The 23,974-nt window shown below is 37.0% G+C and overlaps 1 protein-coding gene across 6 annotated transcripts in view; it reads left to right on the forward strand.

Annotated features, from left to right (window-relative positions):
* LOC138241493 (uncharacterized) overlaps window positions 1-23,101 on the forward strand; it is a 48,884-nt gene extending 25,783 nt beyond the window's left edge. For 3 of the 6 annotated variants that reach the window (XM_069195036.1, XM_069195038.1, XM_069195037.1), the window contains 2 exons: window positions 2,174-2,239; window positions 2,344-3,056. In XM_069195036.1, coding sequence (XP_069051137.1) covers window positions 2,174-2,239; window positions 2,344-2,880 — 603 coding nt within the window. In that variant the 3' untranslated portion in view covers window positions 2,881-3,056. Of the gene's footprint in view, window positions 1-2,173; window positions 2,240-2,343; window positions 3,057-5,055; window positions 9,223-22,807 lie in introns of those variants that run through there. The other 3 variants (XR_011190719.1, XR_011190721.1, XR_011190720.1) reach the window with 2 other exon arrangements.
* The last annotated feature ends 873 nt before the right edge of the window (window positions 23,102-23,974 follow it).

Raw genomic sequence — 23,974 nt, forward strand, 5'->3', positions numbered from 1 at the left:
ACTGTTGGTTCGTCGGTGAAAAGTACATCCTGAAATGCCTCCCCCTGTTCAATCCATTGGAGCGCTTGCTTGAGTCTTTCCTCTTTGTTTTTTAGCCTTATCATGGGGCATGTGTTGGTTTTTCTGTATCTCCATCCAAGCCTCCTGCGTACTCTTCTTATCGATGTCGGGCTTATATTCGCACCGAGGTCAGCCCATAGCCGTCTTTGGACTTGCATCGCCGGTAGCTCATCATTTTCATTGGTCAGTTTGTCGATAGCTCGCACAATACGACTTGAAAAAAAAGAGATCAGCAGTTAGTTTTAAACCGTCCTCGGTTTAGATTCTCTTTGCCTCCTCTCCCCTTTATAATGCCGTCTCACTGTGCTTTCAGAAACGAAGATGTCCATCGAAGCCAACTGCTGTACAATGTCCCGTGTTGACTTCCCGTTTCTTTTCATCTTCATTATTTGGTGTGAGAGAGTCTTCGTGATTTTGGTCATTGTCCGTCCCCTTACCAAAGCGATACAGTGGTGCAGCTTGAATTCTGTACCTATATACTGTATGGTATGGTACAGATAAAACTTACACCATACCGATGAGCTAATGCCAGGGAAAGACACTCCTATTTTATTTAAAACACAATACGCCAGGAAATGTGTCTGATGCATTAGCAAGTTAAAACAATTGGGTCGAAAACCTGGGCGTAACACCATTTCCTTTTTCTGATCACTCACTTTCTGGATACACATCTCACCTGTCCTGTTCTTTGTTTTCTTGGTTTGCTGATTATGCCTGCTGCGGTCCACTCCTACCCTCACACCTAAAGAATACTATTTTAAATTTCTTGGTGCAGTTCATTAACCCTTGTATGTGCTGTCCGCGCCTAAAATGCAATTTAAAAAAAGTCAAAAACCACGCTCAAAATGCAATTTAGAGCTTAATAAGATACACTCCACAGGCAAAATTAAAGACAAAATTAAAGACAATTAAAATCTGTAATCTTTCCACTTGTACTGTGAGTCATCGGAAAGTTTCTGCTTTGTGTAAGGATGGTGAGAAAGCTGTGCTCAATGTATTTAAGGGACTTAAAAGTAAAAGGAGATGCTTCAGATTGCTTGACTAATTTTAAAAACTAAGTTATAAATGCAGACGCTCCCTCGGTGCCGCGCCGGGTGTAAATATCAAAGTATACATTCCCAACAAGAATTGTACCCATCTGTCATGCAAATAAAACACCTTGAATTGAATTGAATTGAGGGAGAGAGGGGGGGAGGGGGACAGAGATACTGTAGACAGGACTCAAGGCAAATAAGACACTTATGGGTACACAGGCATTCATGACAGCAACATACGAAACGTTTGCACATACTGTATAGTTAACTTGGTTTTCAAAGTGCAATGAAATACAATACTGTTGTTGCTGCTGTTCTGGTTGTTTTTATCCTGTAAAGCGTTTTGAGAAGCCACCTTTAAAGGCGATATATACTGTAAAACCGCTGATTCTTATGGAATGTGTTCCGCAGGAGATTCAAATTTTTATTTATTTATTTTTAATCGCGTATCTAAGGAAATCTCAGTATAACTTTGTTCATGAACAAACAGTGGCATGTTACATTATTATTAGGTTTTTTAACAAGGCTCGCCAGCTAATGTGAATCGAAACCTGTCTTGCTAGCTTTCAAAGTCGTGCATGTGTAAACGACAATTGAAATAGAGAAAAAAAGACCTGACTGACAAGATTTAATTAAATCAGATCAGTAAATCAAGGGACAAAACAACTATTGCGCCAGGGTCCTCAATGGGCTTTGACGTGCTAATGCGTTGGTTTAACAGTCCGGGTGTGGCAAGCCTCTAATGTCTCCCAACTTCGGCAAAAGGCACCCGCCTTTCATTGGAAGACAATGAACACACCCTAGCCGTACATGTGAATATAGCATAAATACACCAAGGGATTGGGTGAGCTCCCATCACAAAAAAAAAACTGCGAACCTGCACTACAGCGACCATAGTACAGTATGGAGACCAAGACCTTTTACGGGAAGAGACGGGGTGCTTCTGCCGCCCCAGCTCCCAAAGAGCGAAGGGTAAGCAAATACAGCAGACTTCATCTGAAATACGCGATTACAGCGCATATTACAAGGTATTATTGCCGTTTTGAATTTTAAATTCAATTATAATTATTTCTTCGTAGCCTGTTCTTCAAGAAAACACCGCACGGGCGAAACGATCTACCACCAGGACAGTAAAAAAGAAAGCGGTAAGACGGAAAAAAAGAAAAGTTTATTTTGACTTCTGTTCCGCGACTGATGAATACTACTGTGTGACTTTATTTCTTACATGAATTATGTTATTTTGCCACAGGCCGTGGGTCTCTGCTCTCGGCCACTGGCCAGGGTGCCAACCTGTAGAAGCAGCACCTGTATGGAGACATTTCGGCAGCAGCAGGAGCAGTACGATGCATTACTAGGGAGGATTGGGAGGCTAGAGACACTCCTGAAAATGCAGAGGAAGGAGACAGTATGTTCCAGCAGTCAAACAGTTGAGCAGCTGTCTCCCGAAAAGTTCCTCTCCCCGCCGTGCAGGTTGCAATGCCTGGCGGAAGCTCTGCCCCCCGCAGAGCACACACCGCCTCAGGATACTCCATCCCGGCCTCTCAGTTCACCACCGCTCAGGAATCTGTTGATGCCGTCCCCGCTGTCTATCTCCCCCCAGGAAGCACAGCGGAATTCACTGACGCCAGTGGGACGAATAATTCTCCCAGATGTCCAACTGCTACCCATCACCCAGGAGATGGAGGGGGGGTTGTACTTGCAGTGCATCGGCATAGACGGGAAAGCAAGAGCCGACCGCTACGCCGCCCTCGTGTTTCGAAATCTTGTGACTTTTGAAATTTACTGAGGGTGGACCACGTCTGTAAATTTCGATGGGTCCAGAGGCAAAAGTGCTAAAGATCTAAAGTGCTACACATAACTTTCTTAATTCGATGTATTTAAAGCAGTGAACTACTGTAGGTGTCACATAACATTCAGAAATACAATCACGTATTTGACAAATAAAAACGATTACAATCTAATCCTTCCACGTTTGATCCCAAAATCCCAAGAAATATAAATCTTGACGGGTAGAAAGCTATGCTGAAAGTTTATTAAGATACTTAGAAGACAAAGATACTGTATCAATTTATGTTGCATTAGCCTGATTATGATTAAAAAACACATATAATTAAACACGTGTTTGCGATTTAAATCAGAACACAATTTAAATCAATATAAATGTTTATATTGTAACGCATACTGTCCAGCCTCCATTTCTCTATAAAAATTTACTCTGTTGCACACACACACACACAATAGAAGCAGGAAGCAGAAGCAGGGACCGTTGTCAGAAGGGAAGAAGGTGACTATTCATTGTTATCAAAAATGACTTAGAATCGATCATGTTGCGATAGTTTGTAATATAAAAGTCAATTGATTGTCCATAATATCGCTATTCTATTTTTTCGAAGAAATGTTTGTTAAAAGAAGTCCAGCACCAGCTGGATTTGAACACACAACCTGCCGGTTGTTAGTCACACACATAGACCAGTAGGCTACAAGACAGCTCGCATGAACAGGGAGGCAAAACAGCCCTACACAGCCCTGTCGCAGTACATGAATATAATCATACCGTTATTAAATTCTTTAGATACGCGATTCCATATTATATTAGCAGAAAAGCTTAAAACTACAACTTTTTCACACCCTATTTCACATGCTAGTTAAATACTTCGATGCTTAAAATCGTTAGGGAAAAATGGAATACCGGTGTGTATTTTTCCTTTAAAGTGTAGTTTCACATTAACACAAGAATGTTAGAGAAATCAAATCCAACTGATGGTTCCTCTTCTTCTGAACCTTCTGAACAAAGGAATTAATAGGAGAAACTGTCTATTTTTGAAATATGTTAAACTAGTGTAGTTCCAGAGAAGACAGGAAGTTAAAAATCAAAGCCTAACAGCAAGGTTAGATGTGAATGTCTCAGCATGAAAGAGTGCTGTAAGTTAAAGAGGTGCAGCCTCAATGAGAGACATAAAACTAGAAAAAGCAAGCCTGTATGCTGCTGTGTCAAGGGTGCTGATATCAGTTTCTTAGAAGTGTTCCTGGCCAAACAGGATCATCCAGAAAGTTTTGAATTCAGACTAAGGGGAAACTGGAAGGCAAGCAGGTTATGAAACAAGTTAGGGTTGGAAAAGTTGTTAACACTAGGTTTGGTCTTTGCTACGATTCCTTATTTCCCCATAGTAAAGTGAGTTTTTGTGCACAGTTCCTTGCATAAATACCAGTTAATGAAAGCCTATGATATTAACCTATTGTTATTATGATATTACTGCAAATGATAAGTTTTTCAGGTGTCAGATATGTATTAAAAGAAGATGGATTGCAATGAAGGAGCTACAGTGTCAATCCTGACTAATATCTCTATTTAAAAAAAAATCATAATATTCTTCTATAGAGTAAGTAGACTGCTATTTGACCCAAAGGGAAATGCTTTGCTTTTTAAGCAATCAATAAGAAAATCTGAACACATTCAAAGAGCATAGATTCATTACTTTTCCCACAAGTATTCTCAGGAGCATTTTGCTTAAGACTGTGACTAATGTAAGTCAAAGGTTCCTTAACATCCCATTCCTTTAACATAGAACCATCAAATTCATATCTACAGTAGCTGTGAAGAAATTAAGTAGAATATTAATACTTTACAATGGCATTTTACAATTTAAAAGTAAAATCACTTTTTAAATATTCATTTTTGTTTGCAATCTTTGTAGATTTGAATTGAAATACGCATTTGGTTCCCTATGTTACAAAAACAAATGAACTAGAGCACATAATAAAAGCGTTTAAATACACTGTAAGTATTTAAAGCAGAAATGTGTGGAATGTCAATGACCCATAGTTATAAAGAATTTAGTCTATGACTAAAATATAGAAAAAAAACCCGAATTAAACCACATAAATCACAAAACACTCAAAACTCACTGTGCTTTATTTTTAAGTACTTTTGAATTTATATAAAAATACAATTGATTACTAGGGTGAGTGACTACAGTACAGACTCCTGGCACCTGGACCCTGGACTGTGCCCCGGATTTCCCCCTTGGACTGTTTGGATTCGTTTGCCTGCGCCACACCCCACGAGCACCGGATCACCATCGTCACGCCCTCATGTCTGTCAAACCATTCTGATCCTCTATGTCTTTTCCCTGTTGTCCTTCTCCAGTTACTTCTGGATTATACCATCTGCATACTGCATCAGAACTGATTAATTTTAATTAATCACTGTTAGATTCATTTTAAACTTTTTCCCACACTGATTCCTAATTTTTATAAAACTGTAGTTGCTGAATGTATAACCACAGCATTAATGATTATAGCCTAGTAGAACAGACCTTTAATAAAGGACAGTTATTGGAGTTTCTACAAAGAAAAATTGATCATGAGTAAATAATTTATTCGTTGCCATTATGATATATACTGTTAGTCCGTATACCTTACCTAATCATTTATATCATTCATATGACTCACTCTATGTAGTCCAATCATTTTAGAGCTTCAGGGGGTGGAAAGCAGTGCCCTTTTCACACTAACTTGATTAATACTCTCATACAACAACACTGTTTTCAAATGTGGTGATCAGCTATTATTCATTAAATGTGAATCAGACACACAGCGAGATTCACTATTTCCAGGTAATGTAAGTATCTCAATCAACAAATTGTCATGAATTATTATTTAAAAAAGAATATTATGTTCATTACCATTATTTCAATAAACTTAGTGTTTCTTTTTTCAATCACTTCTTAATATGATCATCTTTGAATAGAATGGATAAAAAAACTGTCTTGTTCAATTTCATGGTGATGTAATGGTTAATATGTCTGTCACAGTACTGTTTGAAAAAAATTCTTCTGATTCACTAGTGTTTCTTGGGGAGCTGAAGGCAAACCTGCAGCTTGTGCTACATGAAGGAAATTTTCTACAAGCCTGTCACAGCAGGGATCATCCACACAGCTGGTGAAAGTCAGGATGTTAGTAAAAAAATGAATAATGAGTACAAGTAGGAGAAAGACTCAACCAGCATGGTCCTGTGTGACCTTTAAGATCAGCTGTATCTGAAAGGCAGCAATGCAAGCTATGGAATCTATTTTTATCCACAGCATGTTTTGGACAATTAAGATTGGTCTATAAATGATTAGCAGAAATTATTCCACTTGTTTTGTCACTCATGAATTACAATTTGCTGTGCTTTAATAGGTGAGAATGTTAGATACTTAAACTGCTTTTTTAAATTTATATTTCTCTTGTTACAAATTTTCAATAAAAATGGCATGTGCACAGCTAATATCTATAAAAATGTTTGTTATCATTTTTCATTTAAAACTCTATTATCAAGAACTGAATAACTAAAAATTATTCCTGGTCACAGGCAAAACAAGTTCTGCATTAATATAATAGAAAATGTATCATCAGATTGCATAAAATTTTTCCACTTTTAGTTCCTATCAAAAGCAGCAAGATGTGTGATTTCTTGACAATTTAACATATTAAGCTTTATTGAAATGCCTGACATAGCATTAGTTTGCTGCCTGTGCCGTTTGTCAGGAAAGGCCTTGTGACAAAATAATTGCACTGAATTGAGAAACATTATCAGGTCTCTGCTGGCTAGGCATCTCAGCAATATTTCAGCCTGATCACTCCATACTGCTTCTAGTCGCAGAACTGGCTAAAGTCTAAATTGCTCATATCTTCCAGGTGGTATTTATATTGCACTGCTTAATTTCCAATTAGTGCTGCAGAAAGCAGCCTCCGAACATGTAATTCTGTGGATATTTAGGATAAAAGAGTTTAGAAGTGCAACAATGAGATCAGGTACATTACTGAAGGCAACAGCTGATCTGGTAATACTGTACATGACTAATGAAAGACATGCAGGAATATGCCATTGGACTCAATGATGAATGTGTTGTAATAGCTACTGGATGTAAATAGATCAATTAATTCTGTAATATTTTGATAAGCCAATGTATATAGAAGAAAATATTTCTGAATTTCAAACTACACTGTGACATTTAAAAAAAATATTCTATAAGTTTTACTTTTCCTAGGCTTCCTTGGATTGAAAGGAAACCTCTAAGGTGAAAAAAAACAGGTACAGCTTTATGAGTACATCAACATAGACATTGTACTCCCACTGCATCATGAACAAACGTGGTCTGTATACAGAAAATATGAGTTGAAGTCAAAGAAAGCACAAACACAAATATATCATTGCTGAGGAGCCATCACTCTTATGAGATAAAAACATGATGAAAGCTCTAGAGTGCCTAATAAAGCTGCATGGCAGTGTTTTTAATTCTCTAAACAGCAGTATTATGTAAATAATGCTCATAGTTACAATCCGTATTGTTTTTCACTTATATAAGTGTCATAATATCCAAACAGCTGTTTGGCAGGTGACAGCAGAAGATGCTTACAGGAACCATCAGAGCACTGGAATGTTTCTTCTGACAAGAAAGAAAGGGAGAGTGTGAAATCAAGTTCTTAATTTATCTACCACATAGGAAGCTGTTAATTGTAGTATAAACCAAGATTTACTAATTTTAATGCAATAAAATATTTTCGACCCCCTCCACCTCCACATTCTTTAACATGACTTTAGCTGAGTACAGTAGGTTGGTAAAACAAGAAAGTAATTAGAGTCAATCGCAAAAAGTGAAAGGTTATATCCCAGTGAGTAAAATTAAGTATGTTTAAAACTCGCTTTTGGTTTTCTTTAATATTGGCATTGAAAAATATGTGATTGTAAAGATGTATGGGCTATGTCAGAAAACAATAATTAATATATATCCAAACATCATAAACATCTTTAAAATATGCATAAATTGCACCTCCTATTTTTTCTACAGTTAACAGCAAAAACTTCCATCCTGGCTTAGAAGGATCTGAAGTTCTGCACTTACACCTTCTGCAACTATGAATGATAAGCAGAATTCTGTGCTAAGAATAGAACGCTTTCCTGCAGAGTATGATTTCAACCACACAATGCATTAGTGCACTGCTTTTTTGAATAAGGCAAAGGACAGTGGCACAAAGTATTAAAGTCACCCCACTTATGCCAGAGTTAAGAAAAGTTCTAAAATACATGTCATAAATACTTTTCTCACAAGTGCATCTATTGTATTATCTGGTGAATATGTTTATGTAAAGTAACATTATGCTTACATTTACAGATAAAAAATTAATAAATATACGGGATGATTCTTTTTCTATATATGTGTGTTTTTGTTTACTTCTTGTATGCTGCATACAATCCTGATCAAAAAGGCCTAGAGATCTGGATTCTATAAAACTCTGGAGCAGAAGCTGAGTCTTTCCCTTGCTAAAGTTAATTTTCACATGTGAGTTTCCAAATGATCAGTGATGGAGGAAAATATTCCTACACAGATAAAGAAAATAATTCTCACACTGAAAATCCAAAGCTGCAGCTATCCATAGCTATCGATATCAAACAATTTCCCAAAAATTGAGTGCAACATGACTCAGACATACAGAGGAAACAGTCAATTTAGGATTTTTTTGCATCTCACAATGCTTGTTTTGGGACACTTTTGAACACTTTTATATTGTAGTTGCTTTTTCATTCAGTGATGCTGTGTAAGAGCTCCTTCTTACACATACTGTATGACAATACTGTTGTAATTGATGTGAACAGATTACAATACATGGACATAGAAACACAAGGGGGTTGACGTATGAACATCAGTGACTGTCATCTTGAAGTAGGCCCGAACATCTTCTTATCAATTTAATTCAAGTACAAAAGAAACATGTTTCCAAAATGTTTTTGTCAACTCCTACTTTCATGATATTTCTGCAAACTTAGTAATGAGTTTAATCTTCAACCAACAATTAAAACAGAGAAGCTGCTCATATTTGACATTGCTGAGGTCAAAATCAGGAGGTGCTGTTTAAGTGTGAAGGAAAATAATTAACACTCTCCAAATTTACCCCTCACAAGTTCATCACATTTCATTACATTTCACAGATACCATTTTATTTCTCTCTGTTATAAATTTCTTTCTTAACTCATTTGTGTCCCATGTATCCCAAATAACAGGAGGAATAAAGATGTGTGTATTCCTAAATATGCATATGTTGATGATAAATAAATATTAAATTCCCAGTTGAAATGAGAGTTTTATTTGTCCTACTTTAAATGCCTAATAATTTTGTTTACTTTGAAAATAAATCAGGTTGGCTGCTAGGCATACAAGCAACTAGTTAATTTCTGTGTATTGATATCACTATCACTTATTTTGGAATTAGATTTTATTATTTCTGTAGATTGTATGTATTAATTATTGTCTATGCAAGCAACACATGGCTATTTCTTTATTGTCTGTACTGAAACATAGAACTTGAACTTGAACTTACTTGCAGAAAGTCTCTTGATTGTTAAAACAAGCGCAAAAACACAAAGTGCAGATAGTGCATCAAGACAATATACAAACAAACAGTAGACAATGTGCAAGTAAACAAGTAAACAGTTTGAATATAAACAATACAGACATGTAAACAATGACTGGAGATGTGCAATAAATAAGAAATCATAATGAGGTAGATGGGGTAGGTGTGGTCCAAGGGGCATGGCTAAACGTGCTCGCCAATCGCACTGCTTGTGGATAGAAGCTATTGAAGAATCTAGTGGTAAGTGTCCATATGCCTGAGGGCAGTGGGGTGAAGAGCTCATGTCCGGGGTGGTGACTGTCCTCTGTGATTATCAAAATTCTACCACGGCAGCGGTCCACATACTGTAGAGCTGTTTAATCTCGGTGAGACCACAGCCAATGATCTTCTGGGCCATATTGACCATTCTCCGCAGTGTCTTTTTTTTTTTAGAAGAGGTGTTGCCGTACCACACGGTGATCCCATTGGTGAGGATGCTCTCGATGGTGCAGCGGTAGAAGTTCACCAACACAGGTACTGGCATCCCTCATCGTTTGAGCCACCTCAAGAAATAAAGGCGCTGCTGAGCCTTCTTCATGATAGAGTCAGTGTTCACAGTCCAGGTTAGATCTTTAGAGATGTGAATTCCCAAAAACCTAAAGCTGGTGACTGTTTCCACTTCCGTTCCATCAATACTGAGTGGGCTGTGAGTGTGTGGCCTGTGTCTCCGAAAGTCCACTATTAGCTCTTTGGTTTTATTTACATTCAAGTCGAGGTTATTGCTATGACACCAATTAAGCAACTGTACGACTTCATCCCTGTTAGTGGACTCATCATCATCACTGATCAGGAATCGAAAGATTTACTAGTTAAGCATGAGTCTTTGAGAATCAAAAAATGTTTACAGTTCATATTCCCAGACAAGTCTACCAACTGAATTTTAATTATAAAAATGTGAGGATAAATGAGGACAGTACAATAAAATGCTAATTGGATATTCAGGACTTGACTTGAGCCTATTTGCCATTCATTCAAATTGAATTTCTTTGTCTGATATCGGCAGTATCCTACACTAAGCAGAATAAAATTTGAATAGAAAATATTGTTTAAAATGTTTTTATTTTGAAAAAAACAAAAAAACACAAAACTGATGGCATATGCAACTTTTCAGTGTTTTTATTTCCCATTCACTGTTGTTAAAAACTGTTCACCATTTATGCTTAGTAAATAAACACTGTGTTGCCATTCAATTCAGATTTTGATCACAGAGCACATTTCTGTGCCTACTATATCTCCGGTCAAATTTATGATCATTCACTGATTTAATTTATGTTTTTGGATATGGATTTTGGTTATTGATTAAATGTTTTGATGTCATATTGATTAATTTACTAATTCTGAGGGACTGTGATGCACTTGTGTGATGTTGACTCCTACATAAGCACACTGACACTTGTTGTCTGGGGTGTTTACAGCCAGTAATCTCTAACCTGGCAATAAATTATGGCCAGACATAGTTAGTCAATGACAAGCTATGGTTTGGGAGACTACAAGTCATTCATAAGACAGATACATCCATATTCTCCATCTTCTTGATTGTGTTTGCACTACGAATTCCACATCATCAATAACCCAGACTCCTACAACCTGCACCCCAGGAGTTCAACGGTGAGAAAGCAAGTTCTTTTAGCTGAACTCACAGGCCAACAAAATGCAGACAAAATATCCTTATTAGATCCCCCAAACATGCTGTGTAAGATGTTTTGGTCCTGTATTTCATGAGCTTATCATCTCAAAAGACCACCAAACTTTCACAACAATGGTCTAGGAATTTTGGAAAATAATGGCTGACTGGTCACTCAGGTGTGTGCTGCTATTCAGTGGTAGATAAAATCAGTTTCTCCCTATATTTGAAGAATTTTATGATCCTTTGGGATGAAAAGCACTATAGAAATTCAAACAATTATTATTTAGCAATATGTATTGGAAAATGGGGAACACAGTTATCATTGCTGCCTCACAGTCCTGGAATGCTATCACTGTGAAGTTTGTTCTTTCACCCCATATTGAGGTAGGATCTTTCCCACAGTCCATAGACATGGTGGTAGGTTAATTGGCTTTCGGAAAAATTGTCCCTAGGTGTGAATGTATGCTTGTCTGTTGTTTTGTCCAGGCTCTATCCTGCCTTGTTCCTGTTGCTTGCCTTATTAGACCCTGGTTCCCCCATAACTCCATTAATTTTTGATAGCGATATAAAATACATTTATTTCTAACAAAAGTAAGCTCCTTGCTGTATTATCAATTTGGAATGGACAGTAGATTAAATGGAACCATCTTTCAGATGAGACGTAAAACCGAGGTCTTTACTCTCTGTGGTCATTAAAAATCCCAGGGTGTTTCTCAAAAAGAGTAGGGGTGTAACCCCGGCGTCCTGGCCAAATTTCCCATGCCTCCCAATAATCCCTCTCTATGAATTGGCTACATTACTTTGTTTTTGACGGCAGGCGGAGCGATGTGCCAGTTGGAGTATTCTCGGTCGCATTTAATGGCAATGTCAGTTTAAAGATTTGGTTCAAACGATCAAATGGAGACAGGCGTGCCAACAAGCGGACCCTTTTGATGCGGGATTAACGCTAGGATAAGAGAGAGTAGATTAAATAGAAATTTACACCAGACTTTGAGGATATCTGGGGTAAAATGTTTGCCTCATCCAAGAACAGAGTATGGTGGCTTATCCATTTCAATGTTATACACAGATTCTATGCTTCATTTAGGAGAGTTCAAATGAGGTAATGTGCTTACTGTATTTATACTATGTTGTGGGAGTACCCCAAAATAAATACCATTATTTTGGAAATATGTGGGGTTTGTGTATAACTATATGTTAGGTACTATTCTTCCCCATTCCACAGAAGTTATATTACTTTCTGATGTACAGTATGTCAGTTAACACTATCAATGCCCGAAAAGTGAGTTTCATTAGGGAATCACTGCAGTAAAGAAGACTATTCTCAGGAGTTGTAAAAAGTCTTTTTAAGTATTTATTTTTCTTGTGTTTGTTTAGAATATTTACATGATATATAGGTCCACAGCTTGGGTGTACTGAGCCTCTGTCTCTATAGCTTGGAACACTGCTGATGATAAAGTAGCAGTGTTATGCTGTGATGCTAGTGTGATGCTTTGTGTTTCTTAGAAGTATGTTTTTCCAATATAGTCTGTCTTTCACTTTTGTCCCCTTTTGACTAAAACAGTGTACATTGTGTATCTCTAGAAAGTCAATATGTGATCTGTTTTGCTCTGTTATTGCTTCCACATTTTATCCTCTGTTGGGTTTGGGCGTGATTGGCCAGCAGCCATATCACCCTGCAACTCACAACTGGCAGCCCACTGAAGCTAGGCAGGTGTGAGCCTGGTCAGTACCTGGATAGGAGACCTCCTGGGAAAAACTAAGGTTGCTGCTGGAAGAGGTGTTAGTGGGGTCAGCAGGGGGCACTCACCCTGTGGTCCATGTGGATCCTAATGCCCCAGTATAGTGACGGGGACACTATACTGTAAACAGGCGCTGTCCTTCGGATGAGACGTAAAACCGAGGTCCTGACTCTCTGTGGTCATTAAAAATCCCAGGGCGTTTCTCGAAAAGAGTAGGGGTGTAACCCTGGCATCCTGGCAAAACTTTCCCATTGGCCCTTACCAATCATGGCCTCCTTATAATCCCCCTCTATGAATTGGCTACATTACTCTGCTCTCCTCCCCACTTATAGCTGATGTGTGGGGAGCGTTCTGGCGCACCATGGCTGCCGTCGCATTGGTGGTGGTGGAGGGGAGTCCCCATTACCTGTAAAGCGCTTTGAGTGGAGTGTCCAGAAAAGTGCTATATAAGTGTCAGCAATCATTATTATTATTATATATATAAAAAATAAAATAACTGTTAATAAAGGGATATTTGAACAGTCACAAGAGGTAGAATGGAACAAGGAAATGGATACTTAAATAAACAAGAAATGTTATTTTTCAGTATTTAAACAGCAAAGGAACATAATTGAATGAGAAATAAAATGTCAAACTTTTAGAATAAGACAGAGAAATGGTTGATGTAGTACATGAATAATTAACTTGTGTTTACGAGGAAGGAAAGACCAACATGTCTGTAGCTGAGCACACACTATTGTGCTAACACAATTCAACTATAGTTAAAGACACGAGTGATTCACTTAAGATAAATACAATCTCCAGGACAAATACTCTATCAACTGTACTTGAAGAAAAAAGAGATGTTATACTGTATGGCATTAATAAAACTCTTCCAGTAGCCTACCATGAAAGGCTAATACCTGTAACTATCAGAACTATGGTGTATTCAGATTTTAAAAATGTTTTGAAAAAACATTGCTCAGAAGATTTTTGAATTGCAGGCAGTAGGCAGAAAACTACATGGGTTAAGAACTGGTGAATGAGTGTATATTTAGTGGAGTATGTCAGGGATCTGTATAAGGACCATTGCACTATCAAATACAAATCAATGATCTAGATTCTGGAATAGTTACTAAAAGAAATCAAGTTTGATGATGATGCCAAGACAGAAGAATTACAAATACCATATAAGCTACAAAATAAATTCTAAAATATTCAGATCAGATTCAGGACTAGGTGAACTGTGCCTCTGACATATGAAATGAAACATAGAGTTCAATTTGATAAGTGCAAGTAGTAAAAGCAAAAATTATAAATATCAAATGGGAAAAACTTAGCTTGGAGAGGCTACAAAAGGGCTTCAAAGATCTAAGTATGTATATTGATTAATCAATAAAAAGATTAATAGAATATTAGGTTATATAACTAAAAATATAGAATATAAATCGAGGTATATTATGTTAAAATTGTAAAATGCATTAAGACAAAATCATTTAAAAAATGTGTACAATTTTATCACCGGGAACGAAAAATATTGGTGTTCTAGAATCAGTCCACAGAGGTGAAACCAGATACATTCCTGGTCTCAAAGGAATATTACAGAAGCTTATTAGTGCCATGGAGAAAAAAAATATTTATTGCGTTTATACAAGACGGTATTGCATTTAAACAAGAAAACCTTTTCATTTATACAAAAAAACTATTGTGTTTAAACAAGATAATATTCAATATAAACGCAATAGTTATTTTCCTGACTTTCCATGCTCACTGACATGGTGTTGTATACAAAAGACATTAAATGTGCTCCTTTACATTATTTTTTCCAAAAAAAGAATGTAATGATATTCTTCTGTTGTTAAAGTCATACAGCTTTGCATGGGACAATATTAATGTCACAAAAGCCGAAGCTGAAGCCGAATCCGACTGCCATTGAGTGTGTTGTTAAATACCCTATGCGTGACGGTATTATCCAGAAGTGTCTGGAGAAGCACATCAGGGAAGACACAGCAAGGTTAGGTGAGGTCAACAGACAGGGGGCGGTGACCGGTGCACAGGGAAAGGCCATGGCAACAAACCCAATAAAGTCCAAAGGGTAGTTAGAGCTCAGTCCAATCTCCAATGCCGGGAGGACCATCCGAGACGAAAACAGTTAAAAATAGGAAATGGGGAACTAGGAACACAGAAGGTTAAAACCATGATGGGGCTAGGTGCTCCGAGCCAGGGGCTCAGAGGTCAGGACGCCGTGATAAAGCCTATGCCCTCGTGCTTCTCCTGAGCCGGTGATAGGTGGGCTTTTGGGCGTCCATCTTCCAAAGCTGAGCCCGGAACTGCAGAAACGCCGGGCTTAAATAAGACAAAGGGGATGAGAGACAGGTGAAACTAAGAACAATACAGAAAAAGGTAGTAGCACCCTCTAGAGGAGGGATGACAAGTGTGACAATTAATTGTATATGTAATGCAAGATATTAATATAGTAGGCAATATTGTTAATAAATTACCTATTTAAACACAATTCAATACTATCTTGTAAAGCCAAAATACTTTTTGTGTTTAAATGTAATACTATCTCTTCTTAACACAATAAATATTATTTTTCTCCTTGGTGCTAATAAGCTTCCGTAGACTACACTACAAAGATAAAAGAATTGAACATTTCTTAGCCTTTTAGAGATAATTGAGAAGACCTGATTAATGTATTTAAATTAAATTAAATATACTAAGGCAGTGGTTCTCAAAATGTTTCGACCTAGTACCACCCCTGATCAAACCAAAGCATCGAAGTACCACCTACAAGTCATCTTCTCATAGGAACCCCAGAAAATCTCAATGACCAATATGAGTGCACTTGTGTGCACACACTCACATACAAATATAATAAATATTATAATAATAAACTTTATTTGATATAGCGCCTTTAAAGGTGGCTTCTTAAAACGCTTTACAGAAAAAAAAGGAACAACAACAAATAAAAATAAAAATTTCAGTGAGAGGGGTGAGCCTGTTTAGTCAAGCAAAGCAGATGTCATTTTTCGAGCCTTGATACAATTCACAGTCTAACAGATTTTAAATCGTCAGGCATTTTCTTAACGGCAAAGGTCTCACGGTGGATGCTGCAATGCGTCCATTCATTTCTGGAGCAACATCTCTAATTCATGCAACTACACTGCTGTTTCAGCTTGTCATTGCTCTAGCACTGTCTGTACAAACTCCGACGCATTTTATCCAGTCGATGCCATTCTCTTCAATAAATTCATTCAGAAGCTGAAATATGTGCTCTCCTGTAGTTCCTGTTGGTAGCGGCTTACAGAACAGAAATCCTTATGGGACATACCCCCAAACTCGTATCTAACATAAATGAGCAAATTGGCCAAATCGACTACAGACTCATCTAATTGCAGTGGAAACCATCTGCTCATCTTAACCCACTCTATCGGCGTACTTTTTATATCATCCACCATTTCAATAATTCTATGAGTGACTGTGTCTTTCAGAGGGGGCAGCAGGTCGAGCTGTTTAGCAGCTTTTTCTCCACACATAGTATGTGTCAGCTCTTTTGCTGGTAAATAAGGTTCTTCAAAAATAGTGTGGGGCTTACCTGCTTTGGCAATCCTCAAGCTTGCATTTTTCCCCGTTTCTGTTTCAGGAGTCTGTCTCAGAAGTAAAAAGAAGTTTTTATTTCATGTGCATAGGACCGACACACAGAGACGCTCTGTGTATTTTTCTCAAATTAACCTAGAACAGTTCTTAAATGTTTTTCTGTTACCTATCACGCTTTCCCGTGCTCACAAGATTACCAGTGTTCGTAGCACGCATTTCTATGCATTCCTGTGTTTACAACATTGGCCTTGTTCCAAAATCACGTACATTCTCCTACCTCCCTATTTGCTGGAGATAGCTTTTTTTAAATACAATTGGTCACTTACGTTCGTAGCACGCATTCCAATAGAATGGTATAGAATTACATTGTAGCTCTGTGTCCACTCAAGTATTAGCACACGCTGTATCGTAGTACATAGGCTGCATATTTGACAAATATTAAAATAGAAAATATAAAAACCCATCCCGATTTTTCAGTGCACACAACAAAGTTCCAGGGTCATATGACATACCAGCTGGCGGCGCGCCGCGTACCACTCCTGGTATGTGTACCACAGTTTGAGAACCACTGTACTAAGTCAATGATACAGTTTATCCTATGGACTCCTTCAAAATACAAACGAAAACACAAATGGAAACTATGGGGGTATGCATTTAGATTTGAATCAGTGAAAATAAAGTGCTTAGCCATGCTGTTGAAACTGATACCTTGGCTTCTCTTAAGAAGCAGCTGAGTGAGATTTTTGGTTCAAATAAACTACTATACAACAAAATAATTTGGATGGGCCAAATGCCCCATCCCACTTTCATAACCACATTCATTCTTATGTACTACAATAAGTATTCGAAAACTAAAAATGTTCTTTTCAGTTGTCAGTGAAGAATTTTTACTAAATTTTTAAAATGAGATTAAAACTGTACTGAGAAGAAAGGATGCTCCAGAGATAAAAAATGTAATGTACAGAAAGCCGCTTTTTTTGTTTTTTTTAATTCCTTCTTTTTCAGGATTGGCCTGTATTCACTTTCTGTTTTGAAAAGCCATTACAGACTCCAAATGCTTAACAAAGAATTGTCAAATTATGATTATGTACATCATTTTACTTTTGTCGACACCCACTTCTGAGCTGGGAAATCAAAGTTACTTTAAAGCCTTAATGCCATTTCAGGAGCAATGCTTTGATAACATCTTATGCATGGAAGTTGAGTGAACTCTGTGTTCAGGGATTTCTATTATAGTTTTCTGCACCCACTCAATGTGTCATTGCCCTATATGCCTTTAATGTTTGTATTTTTCCTAGTTGCTAGTGCAGAGGAAGGTTTACAGCTACCACTTGTTAACTAAAAGAATAACATTTTGACCATGATGTAAATAACTCTATAACATATTGTATTCATATGATACATCTTGTCTTCCACAAGATTACACATCCTACAACCTACTGTATATGCCATATCTGGTGAGGAATTGCATTCCTTGCATGGTTAATATGGATTATTAATATGTTTTTGAACTTTTGTTTGGGTATGACAAGTCTGCAAAATGACCAGTATGCATTAAACTTCTTAGATGCTTAAAAGTTTTTTTTTAACGATCTTTCTCAAAATAATAAAAATCAGAACACACTGCATAGCTTTCAAACAACATGTCTAGTTTTATATACCTGTATTTTGAACTCACAAAATCCTGTTAGGAATTAGATAAAGATTGGACAGGTATCCTTTGGTTAACAAGCCCATTATTTTCTAACTTCTAACTTGTCTTCTGAATAAATTCTAAAACAACATGTAATAATTAAAGATTTCTAGACGATTAATTGATCACTTGGTCAAACAGTATGGAGAAAGTTGCTAATTTACAGGATTTTCACCATTTCACACAAGCAATGAAATCCAAGTTTATATCAATAAATGACAGAGGCATAAAGATATACAAAGATAAGATAATTCATATTTTTGTTATTGGCACTAAATGTGAAGGACAGGGAAAAAATCAAGTTAAATCTAGGGAATCATTGAGAACATTAAAGCTTTTTTTCTTACTCTTTGTTCAAAGTTTATCATTTGCTTTGAAGAGCAATGGTTTTATGGAACACCAGTTCTGATTAATTTGTTTATGCAACCTTAAATTTCAAAGCCCTCTAAAAACGAGTTTGGTGTATTTGGTGTTCACTTAATTAAAATTCAAAGTTTAATTATGAACTCTGCCTTAAGATATATTTTGTGCAAATTCAAAGATTCAGATGTGAAAGCTGTCTTCTAAGTACTGAAAAGTGATAAATATATTAGAGATTTATAAAGATCCCTATTCAAATTCAAATGTGACCATGTATTATCCTTCATTGAACAAGCAATGCCTATTTTTTGGCTGTCATGTTTAATTGCATCTGGGCACGTGGAAACACAGAGAGAAATGAGTTTACAATGAAGAATATCAGCCTTAATTATCATTTACTGTCTCAAGATAATTACTGGTAAAATTATAGAAGCTTTAAAATTTGCCCATGAAAACTAATTAGTTTCTAAATTTGTACATTGCAACACTTCAAAATCTTTTTTTTTGTACATAGCTGCGCTTATTGTTCATGTTTTGAAGGGAAGCTTTTCAGACAGTAAGCAAAGGTCATTATGGTTCAAACCAGTGTTCTTCATGATTGACAGAACATAAAGCTTATTCAATTCATTAGAAGTATGCTGCATTACTTGTAAGATGGCACCTTCACAATTTAATTTGCATTAATTTTCCAAGCATTTATGTTTTGTATAAAGCATACTGTAATAAATATATTTGGGTACACTTATTAAACCCATATGTTGAGTGAAAATATTTGTAAAAGGTCTTTCAATCTTAAATAAATAAATTACTTATCATCTTTTCTGTTTTCTTAGATCATATTATTCTACAAAATGTCAATATAAATAAATCCTGTAATATATTTCCCATTAAGCTTGCCATTTAAATGCGTTGATTGCTGGTGGGCCTTAATACTCAAAGCAGCATTAAATAGCCATTGAACAATCGTAACTATTTAGCCAATACAGGCCAGTAACAAGGGTAAAACACTGATGGCACAAGCCATGTCAAGAGGGTCCAGTAAGTCTTGAGAACTTTGCAGGTTGGAGAGCCTCCAAACAAAATTGTGCCGCTAAAATAGAACAGCAATTCGGAATGGCCTGACAGGTCAGTAGTAGTGCGCAAACACACCAGCCACACACAGTATACTCTTCCCTTTGGGTGGGAGCCACAATTAGGCAGATATCTGTGCATAATATGACTAAATGAGGTAACATAATAAAAAGCTGAGAGGTGAATGGCCAGTCCAGGATCATATCTTAAAGGAAGATCATCATATCTTAGAAATAGTGCTTGCCTTAACTCTCTAAGTTCCACCATCAAACAGACCAATGTATTTTCGGTTTACTTTGTGAGGACTGAAACCTAGCAGACATTGTTGAGCACTGAAGAGACTGGAAGTGAATTGAGTCCCCATTACCTGTAAAGTGCTTTGAGTGGAGTGTCCAGACATTCTGTACCAATGGAAAGATGTTGGACTCATTTTATATACTCCATAGATATGTTTGATGCTGTACTGAAGAAGAGATGTTCTGACAAATTTTGTCTTTGTCACTACTGTGCATCAAGGTGTTCTTTGCAATATTCATACAGATGCAGCCATCTTCAAAATGCGCGGGCGATACCACATTATTTTCCGGTACGCTGTACGCAGTCTACCGCGAGTTACCGGTAAATACCGCTAGTTACCGTAAATTCTCCTATAATACGGCAAGCAAAATAATAGTATCCGGAATTTTCGCAAGGTGGAGCTAATAAAGTTCAACCTCTCATGTTTGAGCTGTCGCCATCAAAGTCTTTAATGAAGATATTACTAATAGTATTAATAATGAATGACCTTGGACAAGCTGTAAGTGTAAACTCAAAGTATTGCCCTGGTCCACATTCTTTTTTTCATTGACCGTCTTTGTAAAAGTAACACCACAGCATTTGTTTCCAATCATGCAAAGTACAGTAATTTTTGAGAATCGATTCACCACGCCTTTCACATGCTCATAAAAGAGATTGATTTAGGAACATAAACATAGTACCGTATGCAAACTGTACTGTATACAGTATGTATATGTATATTTAATGTCTTAACTGTGCCCGTTTAAGTATTGAATATTTATATGGAATTTTACCACTGAAGGGAAATCTTAGTAGCTGAGCATAAAAAGAATAGGAGCATACTGCAACGCGTGTGAAGGCCATAAACAATATTAATTTTGGAACTTAAACATACAGTATATGGCTGGTCTCGGTACTTTAAAGAAAACATACACACCAGTATTCCATTTCTCCCTAAACATTTTAAGCATCGAAGTCTTTAACTAACGTGATACCGGAGTCAACAAACATACTTTTAGAATTTGATTAAAAGGGAATATAATATGGAATCGCGTATCTCAAGAAATTAATAACGATATAATTATATTCGTGTACTGTGACAGGGCTGTGTAGGGCTGTTTCGCCCCTCTCTTCACACAACTTCCTTTGTAGTCCACTGGTCTACGTGCCCGATTACTAACTCACAGGTTGTGTGTTCAAATCCAGCTGGTACTGGACTTTTCTTTTAACAAACATTTCTTCAAAAAATTAGAATAGCAATATTATGGACAATCAATTGACTTTTATATTTCAAAATATCACAACATGATCGATTCTAGGTCATTTTTGATAGCAATGAATAGTCGCCTTCTTCCCTTCTGACAACGGTCCCTGCTTCCGCTTCCTGCTTCTATTGTGTGTGTGTGTGGGGGGGAATCCTTCAGATCTCCCTTCAGATTTAAAAGGTTATTAATCATATCTTCGGTGTCGCATCTTACAAGTGCAGCTGATCTTTTGCTGCTTGGGTGGGTCAACTATCACAAAGCTTTAGAGAACCTAACATTTCTATTATCAACAAATTGTAAATTTGTAATAGAGTAAATTTTTATAGAGAAATGGATGCTGGACAGTATGCATTACAATATAAACATTTGTATTGATTTAAATCGTGTTTTGATTTAAATCGCAAACGCGTGTTTAATTATATGTGGTTTTTTTTAATCATAATCAGACTAATGCAACATAAATTGATACAGTATCTTTGTCTTTTAAATATCTTAATAAACTTTCAGCATAGCTTTCTACCCGTTTAGATTTATTTTTCTTGGGATTTTGGGATCAAACGTGGAAGGATTAGATTGTAATCGTTTTTATTTTTTAAATACGTTTTAGAAAAGTGTAATCTATACCTGCCCAGACTGTACGCCTTACTAAACCCCGCCCTGACCACTTTCACTCCTGTCCTGCTCTTCCCTGCTCACCCCATCCGGGCGCTCTTTGGCCTCTGCCCTGGACGAATGTATATTTAGATATTTACACCCGGCGCGGCACCGAGGGAGCGTCTGCATTTATAACTTAGTTTTTAAAATTAGTCTAGCAATATGAAGCATCTCCTTTTACTTTTAATTAAGTCCCTTAAATACATTGAGCACAGCTTTCTCACCACTTAGATTACTTTTTGATACCATCCTTACACAAAGCAGAAACTTCTTGTATTTTCCGATGACATACAAGTGGAAAGATTACAGATTTTAATCGTCTTTTTTCTGAACCAGGGAAAATCTGATCATGTTTCTCTATAACAATAATAAAAAACTTTATTTTACATATCACCTTTAAAAGTGGCATCTCAAAACAATACAGTAGATTTAAACCACAGATTACAAAGTAAATACCCAGACAAACGCAAATGCATTTTTAATAAAATGCTTTTATTCATTCAGCAGAGAGAGAGCGTAAAACCTGAGCGTAACAGCTATTCCTTTTTCTGATCACTTGCTCTCTGGATAAACGTCTCACCTGTCCTGTTCTTTGTTTTCCTAATTTGCTGATTATGCCTTCTGCAATCCACTCCTGCCCTCACACCTAAAGAAGACTATTTTATCGTCTTTTATTTTGTTACATTATATGTTTTAGGAAGTTTCATCTATACAAACACCACAAAACTATTCTCGATTGTATTTCTGAATGTTATGTTGCACCTACAGTAGTTCACTGCTTTAAATACATTGAATTAAGAAAGTTAGGTGTAGCACTTTAGATCTTTTTTTCTGAACCGGGGAAAATCCGATAATGTTTCTCTATAACAATAATAAAAGACATTATTTTACATATCACCTTTAAAAGTGGCATCTCAAAGCAATAAAGAAGATGGAAAAACAGTTAAAAGGGACCAAAGTAAATACCAGTCAAATGCAAACGTGTTTTTAATAAAATGCTTTTATTCATTCAGCAGAGAGTGAGAGGAACATCCAGCAGAGAGAGACACACACACCGGTTTCCATCGACAAAAGTCTGCATTTTCAGGAGTGTCTTTATCCTCCCCAGTAATGCGTCATACTGCTCCCGCTGCTGCCGAAAAGTCTGCACACAGGTGCCTTTTGCTGAAGTCGGGAGACATTAGAGACTTGCCACACCCGGAGTGTTAAACCAACGCATTTGCACGTCAAAGCCCATTGAGGACCCGGGCGCAATAATTGTTTTGTCCCTTGATTTACTGATCTGCATTAATTACAGAAATCGAGTTCCTGCTCTTTGCAGAGGAACTGGTCCTGCTGTCACCCACAGAACAGAGGCTGCCGCAGAACCTGGCGCTGCTGGAGCAGCACTGTCACACCTGAGCGCTGACAGTCAATCTGGACAAGACCAGAGTTATGGTTTTCCAGAAAAAAACCCAGACCCCCATTAGTCTTCCTGAGATCGTCGGATTATGAACGAATAAAAGCATTTTATTAAAAACGCATTTGCGTTTGTCTGGGTATTTACTTTGTAATCTGTGGTTTACATCTACTGTATTGTTTTGAAAATACCTGTGAAACCGGTTTAATTTGTCACAGCCAGCACTCCCGCAGAGAGGGGGGTTGTACTCGTTAATGTCTTAGCACAAAGCAGAAACTTCTTGTATTTTCCGATGACATACAAGTGGAAAGATTACAGATTTTAATCGTCTTTTTTCTGAACCAGGGAAAATCTGATCGTGTTTCTCTATAACAATAATAAAAGACAATTAATAATTGTCCCAGTAAATGCCCAAACCCTACAGAACTGGTGCCTTCAGAGAGCACACTACATAAGGAACGATTGACAGGTCAAAGAAGAGGAAGTAATTTATATAATAATCATCTAACTATTAAAGTATTTTCACTCACCCTGGAAGAGAAAGAGAAACGTCGAAAAGAAGGACATTCTCTTTATTGCGGACAACAGGGACATTTTTGGGCTTCCTGTCCTATTATGCCTCCATGAAGACTGCATGCTAGACCAGGGGTGAGTTTACCATCTTATTTTTTAAAGCATTCACTGGAAGAATCCCAGCAACACTATCTTGGGGTAATTGCCTTTTTTCACTCATTAAATTTATAGATTCTGGAACGGCAGGGAACTTCATAGACGCAGCCCT

The sequence above is a fragment of the Lepisosteus oculatus genome, chromosome 10 (assembly GCF_040954835.1).
Source record: "Lepisosteus oculatus isolate fLepOcu1 chromosome 10, fLepOcu1.hap2, whole genome shotgun sequence".
NCBI lineage: Eukaryota > Metazoa > Chordata > Actinopteri > Semionotiformes > Lepisosteidae > Lepisosteus > Lepisosteus oculatus.